Source organism: Dermatophagoides pteronyssinus, unplaced genomic scaffold (assembly GCF_027571235.1).
Source record: "Dermatophagoides pteronyssinus isolate colony J.1.1.1.1 unplaced genomic scaffold, Derpt_VIB-CSIC_2022.12 sq0002, whole genome shotgun sequence".
NCBI lineage: Eukaryota > Metazoa > Arthropoda > Arachnida > Sarcoptiformes > Pyroglyphidae > Dermatophagoides > Dermatophagoides pteronyssinus.
The window spans coordinates 3,019,793-3,039,150 of record NW_027461526.1 but is presented as its reverse complement, the minus strand read 5'-3'; the positions used below and the strand labels follow the sequence as shown (position 1 = coordinate 3,039,150).

The window sequence follows — 19,358 nt, the reverse complement described above, 5'->3', positions numbered from 1 at the left end:
CGTGTTTTTATATAACTTTCTTTCTAAAAAAATCAATCATATAAAAAAGAGAATCAAATGTTGATAGATTTTTTTTACCTGTTCACATAACGGACAAAAATATTCGCCGTGAAAATAACAAAACAAAAACATTCTATCATTGTTTGATGATTGAAAAGTTTTTTGTTTGGATTTGTTTTAATGACATCATTATGTGTTTGATGATATTGTACAATACGTCCATCGCTAGATAGTATCGATAACCCTCGGCTATCCAGGTGGGGTCAAATTTGACCCCAACGACATTTAAAACTTCGCCATTCGAAAATCTATCAACATAAATCAATTTTCTCTTGAATGATCGAAGATCTATGTTTATTGAACATGATAGGCAATTTTCACCGTTTTCCGACTAAGAATAGTGGAGAAATCATCGATTTTCGGGATGAAGTCTAAATGTGCATAACGTAAGTGCTGTAGGATCCCTACCTACAACACTTACGTTATGAACGGACCCCAAATTTAATAGGAAAATCAAAATTTGTTTGCCGCTTTGTATCATTAATGATATGCTTTTAAGATAGAATTTTTTGATGAAATTTTAAAATTGATAATATTTTCTAAGAGTTGAGCACAAAATTTTAGATTATTTTAACTTTCTAACATAATTTAAAAGCGATCAAAGTTGGGGTCAAAAATGACCCCACATGGATAACGACGTGAGAAATGCTGCGTGAATAGCGGAGGGATAATGATGATGATGATTATCTGTGATATGCTCTATAAATATACCAGTATGTGTGTGTACGTTAGTTGTTGTATGACCATTGATGACAAATGGATGATAATGATGATTCGATTTGGCTACAGAAAATGGCCGGTATTAACATTTTTTTCGGTCGTAGAAAAGGCATGTGTTATAATAATAAGTATCTTTTGGTTGATTCTCAAATACAATTTTATAAATGATTATTATGATTCACAATTCGATAATGATGATGAACTGTTTTTTTTTCGTTTTGGATATCGATATTTTTCTGGAATAATGATCAGAATAGAAAGCAAAAAAAATGTGTGTCGAATTAGAGGAAAATATATGTGAATTTTGTAACAAACAAAGTTAATGATAAATGATATTAATGATAAAAAGAAAAAATATTTTTATATTTTTATATTTTTTGGTTTTACAATTTTGTCTGTCCTTGTTGTATTACTTTTATATCACTACTTTGGTCATTTTGAATTGAATTTTTTTGTGATAATCATAAGTGTGTGGGTGTGGATATTTGGATGATTGATAGTTCAGATGGAGAAAGAGAAAGAGAAGAAAAAATTCTTGATTATGGAATAATTTTTTGTAATGATAACAAATGATGATGTGATTAGCGTTATATGATGTTTAATACAAGTACATTTTGCTTTTGTTTTTGTTTAATTATTTGCTAAAGTTGAATAGAACCTTCATGTAGCTCATCAACTGTATCACAGTGTACTTGATCGCCATTTGAATCTGTTTCCAATATTGTTGGTGTACCGAATGGTCCAGTTGCATATTGTGAACGTAGATGACGATTTAAAGTTTCACGTAATGCACTACTTTTACGATATGATGTTACTACCAATACAACAAATATGATTATATAGATGACCAATACGACCTTGTTTGAAAAAAAATAAAATATAAAAAAAGACATTATTTATAATGATTTTTCCCTGTATCGATGAATCAAACTTGATCAATAAAATAGAACAACAACAACAGCAAAATTAAAAATTCATTTTTCCAACTAATATTTATTGGATACTGAAAAAATAATGAACTTCGGTGCAGCAGCTTTCAACAGGAAAAAATGCTTAATCATTTTCGATTTAAAACAAAATTCAGATAATAAAAATTAATTCACCAAAATATTATCAAAAAATGTTGAGTAAGCAAAAAATAAAATTCGATTAAATTCTGCAAAAGCCTATCAATAATGAGAAGAGTGATCAATGATTCTATAGTAGAAGAGGTGACATATAAACAATTGCTATGGGCAATGCTGAAGATTCTTCTCATTACATTAGAAAATGGATGCATTTCAATTATTTCATTTATTTTTTTTATGTTGGAATGTCAACTTTCAATTTTGCCGGTCGGTCGGTCGGTCGATCAATCGATGGATTTTGTTTCGTTTTTGTTTTATTCTTATTTTGATTACTGTGTATTGTAAGAGAAAAAAAAAGCTATTAACATTGTGAAATGGAAAAAAAATTCTTGTATGAATTATACAAGTTAACGATAAACAATTCATGTCAGACATTCAATAGTCAACATGTTGACGTTGAAACTATTCAAGCGAATAATCACCATCGACAACAAGAATACAGTGAAGAAAATGATGACCAAAAGAAAGAAGCAGAAATTGTGTTTTTTTTTGTATTTCTTGACATAAACACAAACCGAAATTGATAAGAAACAACAAAAGTAAAAAAAAGTAGGCGACTATGTTCACATTAATCTTTTGACATGAATTCTTGGATTTCAAAATATATTTTCCTTCCCCTAGTTGTTAATAATAAAAAAAAGTATCGTCTTTTTTTGCAGCCGAGATTTCGTTTTTTTCGGAAGAGGGATGATGAAATTGGTGACAAAAAACATACACACATTATAATGGATAAACAAACAATGCATTTTACATTCTTTTCAAGTATTTTTACTATTTATAAGCAAGTAAGGCTATCGACCAAAATGAAAAATCTTGTTGATGAAAGTTTGGGCTATTTTTTTCATGAGGTTTTTTTAAATCATATATTTTTGTTATACAATAATAGAATGTATTTCTTTTGCCATTATCATTCCACTGAAAAAATGGAAAATGAAATTTCAATAACAAAAAATAAAGGAATTCTGAAACCGCCTTAAGGTGTTGAATATAATCGAAAAAATGAATAAAGCGCCATCAAATTTGAAATTCCAATCATTCTTCAATACACATTGTTGTTGTTATTGTTATTGTTTGTAAATGACAAAAACAAAAATTTTCAAAATAAAAAAATATAGAAATATTACCGTTACATAGATGATAGCATCACGAGATTGGGCCGAAAATACGACTTGTATGGATTCATTATCACCACCATTCATTCCAACAACATTATGTCCCATCGAATTATAATGTGTATTCGATGATGATGGTATCAATCGACATAATAATGAGGTAGATGATAATGGTGATAAGGACAATGATGATGATGATGATGCTGATGATGATGGTGAATGTGATGATGTTGATGAACGAGATCCAATCGGATCATTTAGGCTATAATGGTTAACAAAACAAAAGTAAATAAAAATAAATAATTAGATTAATTTTTTCTAAGAGATTTTCGATATTTATTTTGAACAAAAGTGTGCATAGGATTTTTAAAAAAAAAAACTTTAAAAATTTCGTTAAAACATTTTGACAAGTATAATTGTAAGAAAAATGCAAATTAAGTGACATTTGTAAATAAGGTAACAACAATTTAATATGAATAGAGAAAGATTCCTTGATTCTGATTTCGCAACTGAAAAATTTCGTTTTTTTTTGCATAATGTTTTTCTCTTGAATATTGATGTGTTACAAGAATACTTCATCTAAATAATAGTTTGAAAGTGATGACAATTTTTTTTTGTTACACAATGAATGTGTAATAATGAGCTTTTAAAACTTTTAAACTTTTCATTTAGCGAATAAAAACAAACAAGTAATTTAGATATTGAAATCATCAAATCATTTAAAAATCTATCTTTGTTTTTTTGGATTGTTAATCTGCGTGAAAATTCGACATTATTGCTGATTCATATGTATATGATTAGAATTTCTTTTTATTATTTGTTTCAACAACAAAAAAAAACATTACATGCTTACACAATAAATTACCATATATAACAATTTTATATAAATTAAGCATACACGTAGAATTCAATTCTATGTTTTTGGAACCTAAAACAAATGGAATATTTTCTATAGAATAAATAATGACCTTGAAACGCATATCCTCATCAAACATTTGATTCATTCAAGTTAATTATTTGAAAATATTTCCTGCATGCATATTTATCCCATATAGAAAAAAAACGAAACGAAACAGAATAAGAGAATAGAGAGAGAAAAAAAACTGTATGTATGTTCATTCATTCATTTTTTCCATTATCGTCATCAAGAATTCATTGCGGAATAAATGAATGAATGTTGAACGAAGTTGAATGATTAGATGGCTTAATTAAACATTGAATCTATTTTTTTTAGTTTAGTTTATAACGAACACAAGTTGCTAGAGGAATAAATAGGGTAAAGATGGTGTATACAAAATAATAATATAAAATATTGTAAGCAATTCCAATTGAATGGGTGAGGAAAAGAAAAATGAAAAAAATGAGCAATGAATATTGATTATTAAAAAATCGAAATTCATAAATGAGAATTAATTCTATGAATTATATATTAAATAAGTAAAAGTAATTACAAATGACAAATGTAAAAAAATAAGCACATTTGAAATTCTTAATTTCAAATATGGTTTGGGTGCTTGTTTTTTTTTGAATCATGAATCGTTGATGATGGCCATCATAATCTTTAAACTTTTTTTTTGTCACTGATAAATATAACGAAAAAAGATAATGATGACAACAAAAGTTTAGCATTAAAGTGCGTGATAAAAACTAATTTTTTTCACCCTTCATTTTTGCTATCACAACATCATTATAGAATATATAAATAGATAGATGGATATGCCGACCAAAGTTATAGATGATGACAAGGGCAATGTGAAAAACGACAAGGTTTCTTTTTCCAAAAAAAAACAACGTCATCATCAAAGATTATGAATAATATTTAAATTCTGTTTTTTTCCTGTTTTTGAATGACGTTGATAATAAATAATAGATTTTACTCAGAAAAAAATTTATCGATTATATTCATAATGACCGCAATGCCATAATCACAAGGACATTTATTTCATTTAATATTCACAATATAAATGTTACAAGTTTCAGGTGTAAATAAGAAAAATGAATAATGTGAAAAACGAAAAGGTGTTTTTCTATTTTTTTCTTTTGATCAATTATTATTATTATTATCATGGCAATGAAATTCGTTTCGAAAAGATTATTCAAAGTATAAAAAACAAGAGATATTATTAATAAATGATACATGAAAACATGATAATTTTGTTATGTAAGAAAATTGAGAAAAAGAGAAGAAAAATTGAATAACACCTGACACAACGAAATTCGATTAATCAATTGATCATGATGAAGAAAAAAAATATAACCCAAAAAAAAGTAGAAAATTTGAATAATATATTATGGGGAAATAAATACATCAATATCATATCGTAAATGTAAAATCATCATTGAGGATGTTTATAAAGCATTATCATATTAGTCATCATATTGACATTTGAAAACATAAAAAAAATAGAATTAAACATAGGAAAAAAATGATCCTGTCAAAAAGATATTTGTTGTTTGCAAAATGAAAATGGTCGAATTCCTAATACGATCCCATTATTTTCAATTTGAAATTTTCAAACAAAAATAAAAAATATTCTGATCTTTTTTTTTTGCTTTGTATTCCATTACATTCATTCACATTTATTATTTTTTCAAATTCTATTGCATATCAGCAAAATTTTTAAATTTAACTTTGAATTTAACAAAATGAAAAAAGAAAAAATGCAATATGAGATAGAATATCGACATTTTGCAAATGTCTATTGAAAAATAGTCACGAGAATTGAAAAATTTTCCGAATCTGATGATGAAAACATGTCTGTATTTTCTTTTTTACTCATTGTTAAATTCATTTCTTTTTTTCATCATTATTTCGATCATCATCATCATCATCAGCATTCAAAACCTAAAAAAATTTCTCGAATCAAGGTAAATTCATTCAAAATATTCATGTTTGATTTGATTTGATTTGTATGGATGAAAAGTATTTGTGTAGGAACGAATAAAACACAATAGGTGTTATTCGTTTGTTTGGGTAAATATTCTGATTTCATAATGTTTGATTTGATTTGATTTAATTCAATTCTATTTCAATTCAATTCAATTCAATCTTGATTTTATCATCATTGATGGTATTGCGTAGGCAAAAGAGAGAGAGAAAAAAGAATGTAATGAATTGATGAAAAGAAAAAAATATGTTAAAAAACCATGTATTGTCAAGTATTATTTGATAGAATATTATCATATGATGAAAAGTTTAGATTTTTTTTCACTGGGAATTTTTTCATTGTCGGATGATGATTTGTCTCTAGACGAGATATTTGTCACCACCCTGAAAAGTGAAATCTGTCATGAAAATATTCAATTTTTGACAGAAGACTAGGACTTTGAGGGAAAAAACCTTGAAATAAGATTGAAATATTTTGAGAGACAATGAGCAAAAATGAAAAATGGAATAAGATAAGATTCCAAATTGAAAATGACAATGAAGTCCATTCTAATGAATTTTTTTTCTCTTCATATCAAATCTGTATTATATAACGTTTTTTTACGTGTCTACGTTGTCATAAATTTCAAGATATGCAATTTTTTCACATTATCTAACAAGAAATAAATTGAAAAAACACATACACACAATATTCATTGATTGAATAAATAATTCAATTGAATAACCATTGTCAAATTGATGAATCAATGTTATTTAATAATAATAATAATATCTTTTCGTGACATTATTTTTTTTTGTCATTTGACATAACTCACTCATCCATTGATTGTAAAACCATACAAATGTCGTGTATTGTAACAAAGTTTTTTGCAATTCTATTTGATAATAAATTCTGTATATTTATCTATACAGATAGTGAAGAATAATGATAACGAAAAAAAAAAATCAAAAAGAACACAAAATTTTTTTTTCCAAAAACTAGTTATTATTTACCAATTAGGACTATAGAATTATTAGAGACTAAAAACAAATGAAATATGGCTGCACTGATAATAATAATAATAATAATGATGTCAGCTAGATACCATCACATTTTTATATGTGTGTGTGGGTGTCTGTGAAATGATTATTTCCAAATTATCATTAGATAAAATATCTTGGATGTTTATTACATGATTCATTCATGAATTTTTCATTGAAAACACTACAGGAATGAATTTAACTAGCAAAAGAAAAAAATAATTCATTCCAGAAAATTTTTCGAAAGTGAATAAACACTGAACACTTATAAAAAAAATTTAAAGATATAGATGAATGAAAAGTTCGGCAAAAAATATATTTCAATTTTGAAATGTTGAATATTCTGTTTTTGTTGTTGTTGTTGTTGTTATTGTCCATCTGCATTGAACATGTATGATGTAATTCAAAAAAAATAAAGTGAATGGTCAGTGAAAATGATTGAATTAAATGAGAAAAATATTCAATTTCAATATATTCGCCAACCAGAAAAAAAGATGTTCACGAATTCATGTTGTAACAGTTTAGGATTTCATTTTTGAAATAGATAAGAATATGAAAAAAATATGTTCTCGAATGAAAAAGCTTTGAATATAATAAAGATAATCATTCTTTTAGAATGTAAATAGAGATAAAATAAAAGCGAAAATATACGATAAATTGTAAACGACACGGAAAAAATGCAATTCGTGACAACGATGATGATTATCGTCATCATCATTTGATGAAGATTTAAGCATTCATCATGCGACAATTTTTATTTCAAGATTAACTTGACTAAAAGAATGATATAATGAATTAAAAAACTAAAAGTAAAAAAATTCTAACTATAAATGATGATGAAAGAAAGAAAATTCATTTTGACATTTTAAGATAGTAAAACCGAAACAAAGACCATGATATGGACTTAAATATAAAATAGGTGATAATTTCACCAGACAAAGAGTAAGATGAAATTGATGAGATAGCCTCAATTGTCAGAACTCATTAGATTAATTCAACAACAACAACAAAACATTTCAGATGACAATAGTGATAATAATAACAATAAAGTCGAAATAGTCGTTGTAGAAATGATAATGCAAAGACAATGAAGATAGAGATGTCTTTGTTTTGACCTGATTCATACATGAAAAGAATGATAATAATTTTGCTCAATGAAACCAGATATTCTTTTTTCGGACTGTGTTACTTTCGGACCATTGTTTGTATCTCTGTTTGAGATTCTGTTGAAAATTCCAAAAAGGTTTGGCAACCGATCGATAATGTTAATCAAATTTTCTAATGGAATCTTTTTCTCAACTCTCTCTTCGTCAATTCGATACTAATTAATTTTTCTTCATTTATTTAATTTAATTATCATCTCAATCCATAAAATGAATAAAATTATTTATATTATGACCTTATTATGGCCACGAATGATTTGAAAATTGTTAAATTTTAGTAATGAAATTGAAATAAATGAATTTTCGATAATAATTAAATTACTGAATCGTTAATCAATTGAATTCGTTCAATCAATTACATAAAACAACATAAACATACGACGATGGAAATATCTAATGTATAATGAAAGTCTTCGAAACAAACCGATTGTCAATAACCACAAGATATACATCATTCATGTAACAATAGAATAATGATGAAAACAAAAACATCGAAATCCACTTAAACGATGAATAAAAATTCAGTTAGTTATTATAGAATCTACCAATAAAAACAACAACACAAAACCAAAATGAAAATGGGAATTTCAACAAAAAGCGAATGGATAATACATTCATCGCCATATATAAATGGAGCAAGAAAAGAAAAATTTCTATCGTTTTCTTATTAAAAAAAATGATAAAATTCCCATTGGAATTATTAGACTTGGTTTTTTATTTCTCTATCATTTTCTTTTTTTTTCAATAAATTCATCTACACAATATTATGCATATGTGAATGAAATAAATCATTTGGTAATCGTTTACAAAACGGAAAAAATCCATTAATCATTCAGTATCAAATATGCCATCAATCAATTTAACCATCGGCTTTTTTTTTGGTGATCAATATGATGATGATGTAGTGATTGATGAAATAACATTTATTATATACAGGTATATTTGGAATAAATGAGAAAAAAAAATCAACAGAAAAGAATTTTCGAATTCTAATAACAAATCTAATCTATTGATATGTTATTATACAGGCTTAATACTGTTTGATGATTGAAAATGATAATAAATTTTTATTTAATTAAAACCAAGATTCGATGACATATACAAACTATTGTAACTAGATAGATCTTAAGCCAATTTGAGCAACAAAAAAAAATTGGCAAATAAATAAAAATTTATCATTTGGATCATTTTTATAAGGAAAAATATAATGATTCTGAATAAAAAAAACAAATACAAAGATTGATAAAAAACCGAAAAATAATAGGCTAAATTTTTTTTTGGATTGCATTATAGATTTACAATGTTTTTTTTAGGAAAACTTTATGAAAAAATTTAAAGTGAGAAAAAATTGTCCTCTTTTTATTCTCATTATCATTATTGTTATCTTTGTATAGCTTTTTATACTCGAAAAAAAGTTTCGACCAAGTTTTTTTTCAATTCCAATTTGAAAAAGTTATGAAAAAAGAAAAATTTTCTTCATAAATTTTTTTTCTTCTCATCAATTTTCATTCAAAATTTTCTAACGGTACTCATTAACTGTTCCAAAACGATTCGTTCGTTGACATTCACGATCGTTTTTCTTCAACTTCATCATGTACGAATGAATAGAACCAAAAAAAAACCCGTGACATTGCAGAAAAAAACTTGGGAAAATGAAATTGTAAGCCAAGTGGTTGAATTCAAAAGAAAAGATAATTCTTAACCAAATCTAAACAAACACCCTTTACACTATTTATGTCGACTTAGAATAAATTCATTTTGTTCATAATTTATGATGATATCGGTGTTGTTTGATATTACCACACCGAAAAACAAACTAAACAAAATTTATTGTCAAGTTGGCAAAACAAAACAAAATTAACAATTTTGAATTCGAATTTTTTTTTCTTTTCAATGAAAATAATCATCATAAACAACGACGACGACAACAACAACAAAAGCGAATAATAAGAAAAAAAATGAACCAAAAAGTTTTTTTTTCTACGGAAAAAAAGTATAGTCACAAAAAAATAACTCAACATTCGTAAATATAGAAAATTCTTTTCATATTTTTTTCCAAGGAAAGTTTTGTGTTTAAGGACACTCTCTGAAAATTTAAAATAATATTGTCCAATGATTTTTCTTTATAGGGGTTTCACACTAGCAGCAATGTGAATGAAATATTTCAAATGCAATATTTCAGTCCATAAGGCTGAAATGTAGTGAAATATTGCATTTGAAATATTTCATTCACATTGCTGCTAGTGTGAAACCCCTATTACCGTTTTCGTTCAACAGAACAAAAATCGATATGGTTGCTATTTTGTTTTATTAAATTATTGAACTTATTATTATATAACATCAACGATCTAAAAAAAATAAGAATGAACATTTATTAGTATTGTTGGTTGTTTTGTCCCAAAATTTTCATCTATTTAGACTTAATTATTTCGATTTCTTTTTTTTGAAAGTAGCAGCGACAAAACAAAACAACAACAAAAAAAAGAATCTCAAAATACTTGGATAAGAATCGAATAATGGAAAAAAAGAAGAAGAAACAGAAATGAATGACACTCAAGAATGACAAGTACCATCATAAGAATGGTCATCATCATGATCTAAAAGTAGAAAAGAAGAAAAATATATTATGATTAATAATCCAAATATCGATCATAGAATTGTTATCAGGTCAATAAAAGAACAACAACAACAACAACAAAATGTTTAAACGAATGATTTTCACATAAATAAATTATAAAAAATACAATATATATTGTCAATTTCATTTAGAGGAGAGAGAGAATGAGAGTGAAGAAAAAATTGCCAATCGATAATGATGACAAGTTAGATTGGAAAAGAATAATAATAATAAAACCAACCAGAACGAAAGTACGAAAAGGAAATAAAAAACAAAAATGTTTGATGATGATGGTGACAACATTGAAAGACAGATAATTCTTTAGCATTGTTTAGTTGTATTTATTTCGTTCGTTTTTTTTTGTTTTCGGATTCGAACCGAACAAATACAAATTGGTGTGTCGGAAAAAAAAGCCTAGCAAAAAAAAATTGGTTTTTAAGAATGTCAAAAGATAGTGACATTATATATACTCGTTTAAGAGAGGTGAAAGAAAAATCGATTATCCGAATAGAATTCGTTTTTTTAAGTGCAATGTTGACCTTCATCAAAAATAGAAAATAACTTTTTTATTTTTATTTTTGAAAACACCATGAAAAAAATGAGCTTTTCCAAACAAACAAATGATAAGGAAAGAAAAACAAATAAAATGGCAAAAGAAAAATCAATAACATTTTGTTTTTTTAATTTGAAATTCTAAAAAATCTTTTATTTATTCGAATTATTCTAGGAGAAAAAAAACTCCACGCTTTCATTATTATAATGAATTCGAATCTAAAATTGTGATCATAAATATGAATGAAAAATTTTAAAAAATTCCAAACAACATAAATATAATTCAAAAATGAAAAAAAATTCTCATACGTAGCTGTTGAATCAAAACGTAATCAGAATCGGTCAAATGGAATCCTAGAATTTATCGACTATTGTAGATATGAAGAATTTACAATTCACGTCGATTCATTCATCCGTTTATTTTATCGTTTAAAAGAATCCAGATAGAAAAAGATAGGAAAGAAAGTTTTCATTTTTTGTCATTGCCATAAGTTGAAAAATAGTCAAGTTTTTTTTGTATAAAACCCCTTCTAACACACTATATAATGAATGAATCTATATTACAGAATTGTGAACCATTAATTGAGTTTTCATCATTCTATTTTGTGTTAATTTTCTTTCGATCTATTCATTCATTCATTACCAATGGTAATAGTAAAAACAACAACAATAATTCGACAAAAGTATTTTTTTGGTTCATCAAATCTCGTTTAGAAATCAAAATTCTTAATGAATGAATAGAAAAAGAAAAGAGAGAGAGAAAGTGGAAAAAAAGATGAAGAAAGAGTGAAAAAAGCTGATAGAATGAAAAGCTCTAGATAAAATTTGAACACATTTGCAAATTTTTTCCCGTATTTATGTTTTCTATTCTATTATTATTATTATTATTGGCTATTCTGCATTGATGATGATGATGGTATGTCATTATTCAAGTAATCAAGTTATTCTCTTTAAGAAAAAAAATTCTCTATGTTATATGTTCCGGAGGTGAATTCTCTTCTCTATTATTGAATTTATCATTCAGAATGAAAAAACCCGAAGGAAAAATAATGGCTTTAGAGAATGAATGAAATAAAAGAATAAGAAAAAAAGAAAAATATTTGACTTTGGCTGCTGAATGGATTCACATCTGCTGTCAATTCGTAACAGTTATATGTATATGATGATGTCGTCTATCAAAAATGACATTATCACTAATGTATGTAGGTGATTGTAGATTTTATGTTTGTGTATATGTTTTTCACCATTTGTATATATTAATATAACAAATGGGGGTCGATTCTGGTTGTTGATGAAACATTCATCATTCTTAGTCAATAATAAAAATATTGAATAAAAGCTGAAATGAATGGGTGTTTTGTATTTCATTTTCCATTTTTTCTCCTTGGTGAATAGTGAATGAAAAAAAAATTATTAATATTTAGTTTTTCATATTGAAAAGCCAAAAAAACTTTATTTGGAAATAGTTTCAAGAGAGAAAGAGAAAATAGTTTGTAAGGTCGACATAAATAAATATGAATTTCGCGGCGAAACATGGAAATTTTGTTTTAAAAAAATGGATCTTAACAGAAAATTATCACAGAAATATCAAAAAATGAATATGAAACAATATAATGTCATTAACGATAATGATCATCAAAGATTATTTGGAAAATTTACCACGACTTTTCATACTTTCATTTATTCAAATGAAGCGTATAAGTTATTGAATTCTGTAAAATTCTGAACAAACAAAAAAAAATAATACACAAAATTTTGTGAAGTGTGAAGGATTGAAATTCCATTAAAAATGATGATAATGATCGCCATCAATTATATTGAGCAAGATGAAAAAATTGTATGCTTTTCTCACTCTCTCACTTATTTATCCATATTGAAATTATATAATTCAAACAACTATACAACTACAAGAATAACAACTTGTCATAATTCTTTTTTTTGGGACATTTTTTCTCAATCATACTTTGATCAATGATATAAAACTTATCAAAATGAAAGATTAATGGTGTTAGTAGTTGTTGTGGTGATCAAATTGAAAATTGTAAGTTAGATTGAAAAAAAATACAAGAATACAAAATTCACTATCACGATCATCGAATGAATGATCGATCGATTATCAGCAATCATCATCAAGTGTAATAGAAAAACATGGTTGAATAAATGAATGAATGAATGAAAAAACCAATTTTGTTTTTTCCCCAATCAATTTTGTTGAAATAATTTCCGTTCAAAAAATAAAAAATAAATAAAGATAAAATTGAAGAAAATAAATTGTGACTAGGTGAAGTACACAAGTATTGATGTTTATCAGATATTTTTTTTCAACCAATTTCGATTCTATATTTTGTGATTCATATAAAATTGATAAAATTTTTATTGGTTTGTTTGTTTGCTATTCATTTATCTAATCTTTTCTATATATATCTTAAATACATTCAGATGAAATGATGTTTGAAAAATTCAACTAAGAATCAACACTATAAGATTGTTATTTTGATGCTTTCGGCTGTATACAGTTATGATGTAATTACAACGATGAAACAATAATTCGGAAATAGTCATTATTGCTATCATTATTTTGTATTTGTGAAGATGTAAAAAAAAAGTAATAAACATGATGATATTTTAGCAATGATAATTATATAGAATAAAATTGAAAAATATAATAAAAAAACGATAAGCAATAATGAACATAAAGATTATTGGTACCGATTTTCCCTTGTGTACGATCAAATCCGATCCAATCAAATGATCGAATCTAAGACACAGACACTGAAAATAAAAATTGTTAAAAATTTATTTTACAATTTCATCGATGGATAAGAATTGCTGACAACAATAACAACAACGAACAAACAAACAAACAAACAAACAAAATCAATCCACAATTTTTTCATGGTGAACGAGAAAAAGGGGAAAATATATACTGGATTTTTTTCTTCATTCAGTTCCTTTCTCATTGATTTAACAAAAAAAAATCAAATTTATACTTGATTGCGATTTTTTTTTGTTTTTATTTGAAAACGTGATTCTTTTTTCTCTAGATCAACAAATTCTTATTAATAATCATTTGAAGAATATTATAAATTTGAAAAAATCTCAATTTTCAAATGAATGATATTTCGAAAACATGTTTAACACAAAGTTATTATGAGCATGAAATCAAAAATGAAAATCTGGTCAAATCAAAATCAAATGAGAAAAACAGCAAAAAAAATCTGAACGAACGGTAAATTGCCTGAAGAAAGAAAATGTTTTCAATGTGTGTTTGTATGTTTGAATATACAAATAAATCGGAGAAAAAAAAACAAAACAAATAGAATCAAATATATGTCTGTGTGTTTGAATAAAACATTGACGATATTGAAATATGAAACATTTTTTTTGTATTTTGAAAAAAAATTCTGAAAATGTTCTGAAATTGAAAAAAATACATAACAACATTGTAATGAACAAAAATAAATTATCAAAACAGAAAGGTCATATGAATGTGAAGGTCCGTGTAATGTTCTAGTGTTGTACCGAATTGTCGGGAAATTTTCATGTTTTTTTTTTTATCTTATTAGGTTTTTTCATAGACACACAAAACAAATAGACAAAAAATAATAATATAAAAAAAGAGAGAAATGGAATAGAACAAAATTAGATTTCAAAGAGAGATTTAGTCAATCTAAATTTGTAATATTTTTTTTGTAAATAGCAAGAGAATGAAATCTAATCCATCAAATTATGAAAAAAAATGTTTGAACAACAAATGTTATTCTGTAATATCACAGCTTGGAGTGTGATGAAAAATTTAAACAAAAACAGTGTGAGAAAATTGAATTTAATTAGCTCATAAATTTTTGACATTTTCTATTTTTTTTTTTGGTGTTGTTTCCCGGATACCAATCTAGTTTCATAAGTATGTGTGTTGAATGACAAGATTTTATTTTGTTTTTCAAAAAAAAAAAAAAAATAAAAATAAAAATAAAAATAAAAATAAAAATAAAAATATTGAAATTCTAGTTATGTTTGTTCAAAAATTCTCATCATCAACAACAACAACACAGATTGAATTTAACAACAACAGGAAAACAACCTAATCAAATCAAACAAGAATAAAAGAATTCAAAATAAAACAAAATAATCAATTTTAGTCTGTATGGTATTTTCCAAAAAAAAAGACTAAATTATTTCGTGAAAAAAAACATGGAAAAAAAGATCAGAATTCAATACTAAACAACGACATTACATACAATAAGATAACACACTCATGATATATCCAAGTACAAATAAACTCAATATTTTTTTTTGACACAAAAAATATAGAAAATTATGTAATGAAACCTTTTTTCACGCAATTGGAACATATGACACACACACACACACACAATGAATGGATAAATATAGCGATCGAAATCATAAATTCTCAAGTCAGTCATTATTATTATTATTATCATGATGTATATAAAGATAGAGCAAGGAACAACATTTGTTTCATATCAAACATGAAATATCAATTTTTCTTTGAGTTTTTTTGTTGGTTGGTTGTTCATTCTATTTTCTAATAACTAGTTAGTCGTTTTTCTATTATTATTATGGTTATGTTTCCGAATGAATCGAGAAAGAGAGCGGAAGCAAAATAGAAAAAAAATTGAGAAAAATATGAATTACTTGAACAAAAAAGAAAACGCCTGAAAACGCAAGAATAGAGAATTAAACAGATTGTTATGATAATGATGATGATGATGATGACCATGAATTTTTATAGAATAAATACAAAAACAATAATAAATATCATAGCTATAAATATCAAGATAAGATATGATCATCAACAATTTTAAGAAATGTTCCAGAAATTTTATTTTCAAAAAAAATTACCTAACCATTGTGCCGGCTAAATATTATAAAATTTCTGGTTTTTTCCCATATCATTATCATCATCATAATCATAATCATATGAACAACGTCTTCATTATGATGATAATATCATTTCCATCATCATTAGAATAATGAAATTTCATTATAAGCAGATGAATGCGATAAAGATGAAGAGTTCTTTTTTTGGATAAATAAAATAACGATAGCAGAACAAGACGAATATAAAATATGCCTAAATGATTTCAATATGAACGAAAAATAAATAAATAAACAATGAGACCGAAAAAGAATGTCAGCCAAAAAAATAATATCTGTGATCATTATCATTATGATTATCATTTTGGCTGTTGTTATTGCTGCCGTAAGAAATGAAAACAATTTACAGAATTGGATGGGTGTTTGAAAGGGAAAAATATATAATATAATTTGATCAATTTATGCTTAATTTCTATCCTATTTTAACAAAAACAAACCAGATAGATTCAAGGATAATGTTGATGGAAAACGAACAAAAAAAACTGTCATTTGTTTTTCTCATTCAAAAATCTGAATATAATAGAATAGAATTTGAATGTTGACAAAATCATCGGTGATAATCGAGTTGACATTGAATTGAATTGACAATAGAATTCAAGAATGATAAATAAAAATTGACAATTTTTGAATTATTCTAATTATTTTCTTTTAGATGACGTCGAAATACAAATAAGCGGGAAACAAACAAATCAAAAAAGGATGGAATTTTTTTTTGTCCCGAATACAAACAATCAATATTGTCATCCGAAACTGTCGAAAAATAGTTCCTTTGTCATATGAAACTGTTGATAATTATTTTAATACAAGAAAAAAATATGGACAACTAAAATAAATAGGAAATGCTTATATCAAAATGACGACAATGGTGAAGAAAATGAGATTATAAAAAAAAACAATTCGCAGCAAACTATGGTTGCCATTAGATACAATGATATTTTTTTACTGTTTGTTTTAGTATAGAATTTCAATTTTTATATAAATAGCCACAGAAGAAAAATATGATTCTCGGGTATGTTGAACTACCTCGTTGTATCATGTGAGTGGTCAATTAAAAAATGGCCAAACGTTTTAAATGGTTCAATAAAAAAAAAGTTAATGGAAATTCATTCGAATCAAATTTCAATTTTCCAAATTGAAAAAAACGAAAGTCTTATTCGTCAGTCCATAAAAAAAAAGAAATCCAATCATTTTTTATAAACTGTTTTCATCCTTGACAAAAAAAAATTCCATGGTTTAAAAAAAGGTCAATTGAATTGTTTTTTTTTGGAAAAAACTTTAGAACAGCGATATTTATCATCATCGATATATTTGACGGGAATCCAAAATGCCAAACAAAGATGAGTAAATGATGCCAACGAATTTCAATCAATTTCAAAACAACAAAAAAAAACGACGACGATGATGATTAATTACTTAAAATGTTTGATTGTGTGTATAGATGTAGAGAGATAGAGAAAAAAAAGCAATTGGTAATTAATAATAATCGATTAACTATTTTACTTTTTTTCACAGTGTGTATATTACATTCTACTCATCACAATATCAATTATGTATTTTTTTTAATAATAAGATCCAATCGATCGAGAACTAATTTCCGAACCGATCAATAATGATAAACAGGCAGAAATAAAATGAAATGAAACAAGTTGATGAAAAAGAGAGAGAGAGAGAATTCCATTATTATTATTATTATTATCATCATTTTTATATTAAAAATAAAATACGACCTTTGGAATAGTTTTTTCATATCTGATGAATAAAATATCTATCGTTATTCATATTTCATATTCATATTTTTTATATATTTGAAAAAAATATATTGTTTCTATGTCTATGTAAATTTATCGATTCATCGATCATTCACATTTTCCCACCATTTTTTCATTATTATTATTCTTACACCCACTATTTTACGAAATACAATTCTATTCTATTTTTATTATTCACCGGTTTTGGATGGAATTTTGTTATTCATGAATATTATATAACCAAAATGAAGATAAAGAATCGAAAAAGATAGAAAGAAAGAAAAAACATGACCAAATTTTACGAAACGAAACTCGAAACTTTAATTGTTGCTAAAAAATTTATTCTACGTGATCATCATAACAACAATAGTGATAACATTATTTATAAACCAAAAAAAAACTTGAAATTTACAATGACATTTTTTGTAATTTTTCAATTTTCCATTTAACTTTGTGTTTGTTTGTTATTGATTATTTATAAGGTGTAAAAGTTTGTTCGTGATGAAAGAACAAAAAAAACGAATATACGAACCAATTATGAGTGGATCCTAAGCTTGGTATACGCATGATGATAATAGAATTGGATGTTGCTAATCGTTTATATTGAATTTTACTTTTCTTTCGACAAAACACCGGATACAAAAAGAAGAAGAAGAAAAAAATGATAATGAGAATCACGAAAGGTGCACTCGAATCGTCAATTGCTAGAACATAAATGATGATTACCAACCATCGAGAAAGATTCGAGAAAAAAGAACCCGAATCGAAGAATTAAATCAAATGTTGCCCGCTTAAAATACTGCGCATATTCATTCATATGAACGAACAAAAAAAAATCTAACAAACCAATTCATATATAATAAAAAATTTGAAAGAATCCAAATTTTATTTCATAAGAATATATTCATTTTATTCTACGATTTAGACCATGCGCGTATAACGATCGATTTGATAATGATCGATGTAAAGTGAATATTATTATTATTTTCTTTTCTTTTTTGATAATAATTAGAGAAAAAAAGAAATCTCGCTGCCAAATCCAGATAATAATGATGATAATTTTTGTCCTTGAATAGATCAATCCAATTATGATCATTGCTGTTTCCTTTGCTTTGATCAATTCATTTGATCTTGAAAAATAATTTTAAAAAACATTAAATAGATGATTTTCTGGATCAAACAAATGCACAACAAGACAGATAACGAGAATCGAAAGAGTGAAATAAAAAACCACACAATCTAATAGAATGGACAATTTAACCAGAATTATTTTCCATAAGCTTATAATTATGTAATGTTAAGGTATGTTTTTTTTTGTATAAAAATTTTCATAACCAACAACATTGCAATAATAATAATAATAATAATAATGATGATGATGATGATGATTCTTGGTTATATTTTCATAATTATTTATATAATAATATATTAAATTTGCATAACATAACATCGG

At 25.6% G+C, this 19,358-nt stretch overlaps 1 protein-coding gene and 1 long non-coding RNA gene across 2 annotated transcripts; one reads left to right on the top strand and one right to left on the bottom strand.

The window, feature by feature from the left end:
- Nucleotides 1-325: 325 nt before the first annotated feature.
- On the bottom strand, nucleotides 326-18,635 carry LOC113788856 (uncharacterized). Its single transcript, XM_027338319.2, has 3 exons — nucleotides 18,438-18,635; nucleotides 3,032-3,281; nucleotides 326-1,637 (listed from the first exon to the last, which is right to left on the bottom strand). Exons 1-3 carry the CDS (start codon nucleotides 18,470-18,472, stop codon nucleotides 1,422-1,424), a joined length of 501 nt encoding a protein of 166 aa, XP_027194120.1. The 5' UTR covers nucleotides 18,473-18,635; the 3' UTR covers nucleotides 326-1,421.
- Nucleotides 8,002-9,170, top strand: LOC142646322 (uncharacterized). The gene is made up of 2 exons (XR_012847276.1): nucleotides 8,002-8,169; nucleotides 8,368-9,170. It is a non-coding gene; the product is annotated as an uncharacterized LOC142646322 (long non-coding RNA).
- Nucleotides 18,636-19,358: the final 723 nt, after the last annotated feature.

Bases quoted from the DNA above. Each gene is read 5' to 3' on its own strand.
- LOC113788856 (XM_027338319.2), bottom strand. From the start codon at position 18,472: ATGCGTATACCAAGCTTAGGATCCACTCATAATTG. The intron at 3,282-18,437 runs GTTCGTATATTC...TAACCATTATAG, and splicing joins TTAGGATCCACTCATAATTG to CCTAAATGATCCGATTGGAT. The intron at 1,638-3,031 runs GTAATATTTCTA...TTTTCAAACAAG, and splicing joins ATGCTATCATCTATGTAACG to GTCGTATTGGTCATCTATAT.